The sequence below is a fragment of the Hipposideros armiger genome, unplaced genomic scaffold, assembly GCF_001890085.2.
Source record: "Hipposideros armiger isolate ML-2016 unplaced genomic scaffold, ASM189008v1 scaffold_2, whole genome shotgun sequence".
NCBI lineage: Eukaryota > Metazoa > Chordata > Mammalia > Chiroptera > Hipposideridae > Hipposideros > Hipposideros armiger.
In genome coordinates this window covers 3,113,188-3,120,628 of record NW_017731352.1, presented here as the reverse complement: position 1 = coordinate 3,120,628, position 7,441 = coordinate 3,113,188, and the positions used below count along the sequence as shown (strand labels likewise).

The 7,441-nt window shown below is 34.7% G+C and overlaps 1 protein-coding gene across 6 annotated transcripts in view; it reads left to right on the top strand.

Moving 5' to 3' along the window:
- The window catches only part of USP34 (ubiquitin specific peptidase 34), a 228,810-nt gene that overhangs the window by 180,822 nt on the left and 40,547 nt on the right, over positions 1–7,441 (top strand). For all 6 annotated transcript variants that reach the window (XR_002122789.1, XM_019632979.1, XM_019632906.1 and 3 more), the window contains 6 exons: positions 1,374–1,427; positions 1,535–1,630; positions 5,123–5,187; positions 5,279–5,354; positions 5,678–5,725; positions 5,847–5,912. Coding sequence is in view for 5 of the 6 variants with exons in the window: in XM_019632979.1 (XP_019488524.1) it covers positions 1,374–1,427; positions 1,535–1,630; positions 5,123–5,187; positions 5,279–5,354; positions 5,678–5,725; positions 5,847–5,912 (405 nt within the window). In the remaining variant the exon portion in view is untranslated. The remainder of the gene's footprint in view (positions 1–1,373; positions 1,428–1,534; positions 1,631–5,122; positions 5,188–5,278; positions 5,355–5,677; positions 5,726–5,846; positions 5,913–7,441) is intronic.

Genomic DNA, 7,441 nt, shown 5'->3' with positions numbered 1-7,441 from the left:
TCACTGGCCCTCATATGTGGGATCCGAACCGGGGCCCTCTGGCATCCCAAGCGAGTTCTTAACCATCGCGCCACTCGGCCGGCCCTACTCTTTTTTTTTTAAAGATTTTATTGGGGAATTGGGGGAGGGGAACAGTGCTAGGGAATCGGGGGAAGAGGAACAGGCAAGTTGCTGTCGTTTTGTCCTTCAGTCTAGTTGTGGAGGACGTTGCTTCACTGGCCCATGTTGGTATTATCCTTGCTCTCTTCCCAGGTGAGGCAGATTGGTCGCCGGCTGCTCATGGTGGCTCCTGGCAGCTCATAGCAGCTGCCAGCCGCTCACGCTGGCCGCCAGCCACACACGGTAGCTTATGGCAGCCCACTGCAGCAGGGGCTGCAGCCTAGCCGTCACTGGTGACTCACAGCAGCCCAGTTCCAGGTCGAGCTGTTGTTCACCATCTTAGCTGTAGAAGGCAGTGTCACTGGCCCCCATGTGGGATCCGAACCGGGGTCCTGCTGCTCAGAGCTGGTGTCCCAACCCAGCTCTTAACCAACACGTCACTCGGCTGGCCCCAAAAGAAATTACTCTTTATTGACTTACATGAAAAACTTTTAACAAGGATCTTGGCTTGAGCTGAACTTAAAGAATTGTTCTTTTAGTGCCTTTTATAAAGTAGCAGCAACCTGGTTATTACTAGTGATAGGGTAGAAAAAGAATATCTTATCTGTTACATAATTAGCAGCAAGATTTAAGAAAAGACAATGAGGTTGGAGTAGTATTGTAATAAACTACCCTGTTGATTCTCACAAGTCTGGTATTAAATAGTCATTTCCATTTGACAGATAAGCCCAGATAAACCTATTTTTCATTTTAATACCCATGTTTATTATGAAATAATTGTTCACATTCTGCATTTTAATGAAGGACTTTTTTATTGCTCTTCGGTGCTCTTATGTACTATTCTGAATAGAAAAGGAGTAGAAAAATTGCTAACACTTAGGAAATAGTTAGAAGGAAGTAAATAATTAATGATGAAAGCCAACACTAAGCCATCACATCTCTCTAGATGTTACTCTTAGGATATTTCCTAAAAAAAAGAAAAAATAAACTTTGTAAAGCTCTTCTTTTAAAAGATAGTTTCTAACTTACAAGTCTATTTTATTTTCTTATGCTTTATGTATTTTATGTAAGTACCTTAAAATATGTTTTGAATCTTTGTTTTTAATACTCTTAGCCAAAAACTTCTGTCAAGGATTTTTATAAATGTAATGCTATTTGAAAACTATTTACAAAGTTACTACAAAGTATTAAGTAGCTTTTATTGAAATATTTTATGTATAAATATTGCTGAGTATACCCATTTTCTAAAGAAGGAAAACTTATTTTTTAAACAGACCAAGACCTACGATTCTGTTACAGACAAATTTATGGATTTCTCCTTTGAAAAGGTAACCGTTTCTTTCATATATTATTTTACATTGTTTTCTTCCATGTTGTCTGCTTTTATAGTTAGATTTTCTCAAAATGAAAATATACTTTTTTTTCCCTCTTAAAGACCCACAGTGCATATATGCTGTTTTACAAACGCATGGAACCAGAGGAAGAAAATGGGAAAGAATACAAATTTGATGTTTCATCAGAATTACTAGAGGTATAAGTTAATTTAACTTGAGCAGCAGTTTTAAAACATGTTTAAGTATTTTTGCAAGTAATAATAGTACTATAAGAACAAGCTTGACAACATTAGGATCTGTAATCCAGGATAGACCTTAACACTATATACAAATAGTCTTGGTATTACTGACATATGATAGGTGAATGTAAAGTGAATGAGATTAAAGGGAGTGGAAAATAATTATTACTAACATTGAAGAAAAATATGAAAGGTAAAATGGTTGATGGTATTAGGGTAAGCTCACAAGTAACTTGTATGGTTGGTAATGTTCTTTATTGGATTGGTGCTAGGATTGCAAGTGTTCCTTCTCTTTCACTTCATGTTACACATGAATGTACAGTGTATGTTTATTTGAAATATGTATTTTATGTATTAAAAAGTGTGTCATTTGTAGTTGAGGTTTTCTTTGTTTCATAATGTAGTAATAGGTAATGCTACTTTAATGTTTTAAGATTCATAAAAAGTGTTCACTACTTAATGTATGTTGTGTCAATGTTATAAAGTCAATCAGCCATACAAAAAGTCAATCTCCAGAAAGGTATACCCAATAAAAATGTGCTCTTCCACATAGAAAATTCAGTTTTTACTATTTAATTGATCGAATGATATTTGCATTGTTGTGGTCAAGCCTTAATACTGAATGGATTTTGTTCCCCAAATAAACACTCTTAACTAGCATCTTGGCTACCCATAATGTTACTGATAAAAAGCCAAGAATATTGTCTTCGTTAAACCCTTCAATTGGATTTACCAGAAAAATTAAGTTCTTCACTAGATTTCAATCCATTTGACTCATTTATGTGTACGAAGATTGACTTCAAACATAATTAAAATTAAATATGTTATCACAATTAATGTATAAGGTTTTATGCGTCCAAGGTATCCAGACAAATCCAGATCTTGTTGTGGATGAGGACTCAATAGTATTTAATGACAACCAGTCCACTTGTGAAGTAAAATGGAATTTTAAATAAATCTTAGTGATGTATATCGTTCATTTACATCAGTGGTTCTCAAAATCCTTTATATTCTTAAAAACTGAGAACCTTAGAGTTTTTTAAAATACTAGTTTTAATGTGATTATATCAATATTTACCATATTAGAATTTAAAACAAATTTTTAAAATTTGTATTAATTTGTTTAAAAAATTAAAATGATTAATGGAATTAGGGCAAGCTAATTTTTATGAAAAAATGTTTTTCATAACAACCCCATTCAGTGAGAAAAGTGGCCCTGTTTTACATTTTTGCAAATCTCTTTAATATCTGATTTAATAGAGAAAAGTTTGAGTTGTATAACAGATTCTGTATTTGGTCTGTTGTAATCGCATTCATCATTTAGCACTCTGGAAAACTTCATTGTATGCTTAGGATAGAACGAGAGTAAAAACAAGTCAGTTAACATCATAATATTATTAAGAAATTGTTTTAACCTTACAGACACCTTAAAAATGCCACAGGGACACCCACATCTTTCTGAACCATTCTTTGAGAAACATGATTTTACGTTATGACTAAAAGGAATCCCAGACCTTTGCTTGTTGTAGTAATAAGAAGACCAAACTGAACTACGTTAGAATATTCTTGATTGCAGACCTAAACCAACCATTTGTTCCTATCATTGTTTCAGCTTATTAATTTAAATGAGTTTGCCTGCATATACATTTTACTAAAAAAATAAGTAAAAATATAATAATACTTTGTTACTTAGCATTAATAATGGATTTTAGATATAAACTACAACTTGGTCCTATAGATTTGTACAGTTAAAATGTAGCTAATAGACTTTCTCAAAAGGTAAATAGCAAATTTTAGAACCATAAAATAAGTAAACAAACATAAATGAGAGTGACTGTTATGGATAAAACAAATAACTACCCAGAAACTGTAGGTGAATCCAGACTACTGGAGAAGGTGAACAGGAAACGTGACCTTAAACTTCAACTTGAAAGTTAGTAAGGGGTTCATGTGAAGATTACTTCAGGCAAAGAGAGCATTGTATACAGTCCCCTGAGGAAGGATAGAGCTTATTGGCATGTTTTAGGAGCTGAAAGGTGACCTCTGTGGCTGTGATGATTAATAAGTAAAAGGAAGAATAGCTCAAGATGAAGTTGGACAGGTATATAGAAAAGTTCTTTCTGATCAATGTAGTGTAATAATTTCACACTTAGAAACATCCAGTTGTCTCCACGTACATTGTATTGATACAAGGTAAAAACGACCATCAAAAAGCAAGATGACCATTTCTGTAAAACTAAATGGAACAATTAAAAGCACTAAGTCTGGTAGAAACCATGGGACTTACAGGCTTTAGGTTTAAAGCATCTGATGGTGGCCAACGGTTCAGCTTTTGTGGGGTAAAGGGAACAAAAATTATGACAGTGTCTAGAGCCAAGTTTCTGGCTAAAAGCAAGAAGCTTGGAAAAGGCTCTGAATTGGGATGGGTGAATGCTGTCAGAACTCTTCCTTGTGGCTATAGTTTTATAGAAAGTTGTATGCCTAGAAATGCTAGAGGAGCAAAAACCCTGAAGCAAGGCCGTTCAATGACTAGGTCTCTGATTTTCCAAATATAATGTGGAGTAGAAGCCCTAATACGTGATTTAAATTATACCTGGTTCTGGACTAGAGTAGTGGGCTGGGTCCGCGAGAGGCAAACAGAGGTAGTTGAAAAATCTTTACAGGGATAAAGACAGTAATATCAGTGATCACAACATAAATTTGTTCCAGATAAAAATAATTTTATGGAACTAATTGACAACGACTTAGAGCATGTTTAGAGTACACAAAAAGATGAAGGAACACAAAAACTAAAGTCAGCAGAGCAATTCTATAGGGCTAATGTCAGAAATAATCATTTTTCATGATTTACTTTATAAGAGTAAACAGGGAAATCACCTCTTCTGTAGGTCTGCCAACCTGAATTAAAGTTTTATATTTTATCAATTTTTTTTTAATTGAGCCATCCTGCCACCTGTTGGCAGCTCAGTGGCAGCTCAGCTCAGGCAGGGAATCGAACTGGCGACCCTGTTGCTCAGAGCTTGCACATTTTTGAGTGAGCTCTTATACCAACTGAGCCACTCGGCCGGCTCTATTTTATCAGTTTTTAAACATAAACCTTTCTTGCATAACCTGTTCTTATCAAAGTGGAATATGACATAGTTTTATTTATTTATATATTTGCTCTTTAGAAAGATGGGATTTCAGAGTTCTTTCAAAATCTTTATAAATACATTTTTTAAAAACCATAATCACTTGAGGTAGCCAAATACGTAATGATAAATTGGAGCAGATTTAGTAATTTACAGTACTTTCATATTTCATATACCTGGGGAAAAACATGAATTTTAAATGCATTTATTTTTGGTTTTGTTTCTTTTAGAGCAAATCTTTTTTATCAATTAAAAATATTGGTAAAATGTAATGAAGCACATGCTTTCTGATGTCTAATGTTAAAATTTTTTTCTTCAGTGGATTTGGCATGATAACATGCAGTTTCTTCAAGACAAAAACATTTTTGAACACACATATTTTGGGTAAGTTTGGTAAATTCAGTAATAGATTTTTTTGTTACACATTTAAAATTTTATCTTGTAAGAATTTTAACTTATTATTTTTAAATTTTAGGTTTATGTGGCAGTTGTGTAGTTGTATTCCCAGTACCTTACCAGATCCCAAAGCTGTGTCCCTAATGACAGCAAAGGTAATATATAACCCTTAGATCAGCGGTTCTCAACCTTCCTAATGCCGCGACCCCTTAATATAGTTCCTCATGTTGTGGTGACCCCCAACCATAAAATTATTTTCAGTGCTACTCTATAACTGTAATTTAGCTACTGTTATGAATCGTAATGCAAATATCTTTTTGTTTTCCGATGGTCTTAGGCGACCCCTGTGAAAGGGTCGTTCGACCCCCAAAGGGGTCGCGACCCACAGGTTGAGAACCGCTGCCTTAGATAATGTTTTCAAAATTGACTACTTTAAAATAATTAAATCTTTTTTGCCTAATTTTATCTTTTCTTACAGTTAAGTACTTCCTTTGTCCTGGAGACATTTATTCATTCAAAAGAAAAGGTATATGTTTTATTTTGTGAATTTTTATGTCATTTATCAGATATCTTTCGGTTTTCATTATTTTAACTCAGAAGTCCTTATGCCTTCAGTGACTTCTTTCTCTCTCTTTTTTTTTTTTTAGCCCACAATGCTTCAGTGGATTGAATTGTTGACGAAACAGTTTAATAATAGTCAAGCAGCTTGTGAGGTGAGGTGAATATTTCAGCAAACAATGCATAGCTTAAGATGCACCTTTTTGTTTTGTTTTCTTAGATGCTACAGCAAAATTGTTTTATCTGTTATAAATCATGGGGAGCCCAGTGCAAATTGTTCCTAAAATTAGTTGATAGCTGAAAGTTATAATTTATGTATCGAATCTAGGTATTTCCCTGATTAAGTAATTGATTTTTAACTTATTTAAAAATCCTTGGGGGCCAGCTGAGTGGTGCGTTGGTTAAGAGTTGGCTTGGGACGCCAGCTTTGAGCAGCAGGGCCCCGGTTCGGATCCCACATTAGGGCCAGTGGCGCTGCACCCTCTACAGCTAAGATGGTGAACAACAGCTCCATCCAGTGACCGGCGACCGATCTGCCTCACCCGGGAAGAGCACAATGATAATACCAACATGGGCCAGTGAAGCAACATCCCCCACAACTAGACTGAAGAACCAAAGGACAGCAACTTGTCTGTTCCCCTTCCCCAACGCTGTTCCCTCCCCCAGTTCCCCAATACAATCTTTAAAAAAAAAGTCCTTGGGTTCACCACCCACCCATGTAGTTGAAGGGAAAAAAAGGATAGAAATTTTAAAAGACTACCAGATATTTCTTAAATACTTTTGAATGTTATCAGAAAATACTTAAAAAATATATATCTCCTCTCCCCCTCTGAGAAAAAATGCATATATCCCAGTTAGTTTAGTTTATGTCTATTTTTATTTCCTCCCATGTTTCATTATAAGAGAAACACCTCCCTAAGGGATAATCTGCCCACAGATAATGATCACTTAAACATATTACAATCTTAATATCACTTATCATTTTTAATTACCTCCCAAAGTGGTGTAAACCTTCCTAGGAATTCAAGTCTTAGAAATTTCCAAGAGGTGGGAGATAGCAGCATAGTATGCAATAGATGAAAATTGTTGGAAGATTTTTTTCCTTATATAGAAGGTCATCTAATAATGCCTCGTAGCAATGAAATAGGAGATTGTGATTATTGTAAATTTCAAATACAAAGGCATAATTTTCTGAAACTATATAATGAGCATTCTAAAACATGCACAAAAGTAGGATACAATGCACTCATGTACTTGTCACCCAATTTCAACATACAGTAACATTCTTTTGTTTTCATTTATTCCTATCCCCCATGCCTTTTTGAGCTGAAGTATCTTAAAGCAAATCCATCCATATGGATGTACCATATCATACACCCATAAATACTCAGTATATATCTCTAATAGATGAGGATTTTAAAAATATATATAACATGATTCCATTCATTCCTAGTAAAATTAGGAGCAACTCCTTAACTTCCAATACCCATTTCATGTTCAGTTTTCTCTGTCTAAAAAAATGTTATTTTCAGTTGGCATGTTTAAATTAGTATTCAAACAAGGCCCACGTTTTGCACTTAATCTCTTAAATCTCCCTTATCCGTAACTCTTCTCTTCTCCTTTCTTTCTTTCTTTCTCTGTCTTTCTTCCCTTTCTTCCCTTTCTTCCCTTTCCTCCCTTTCCT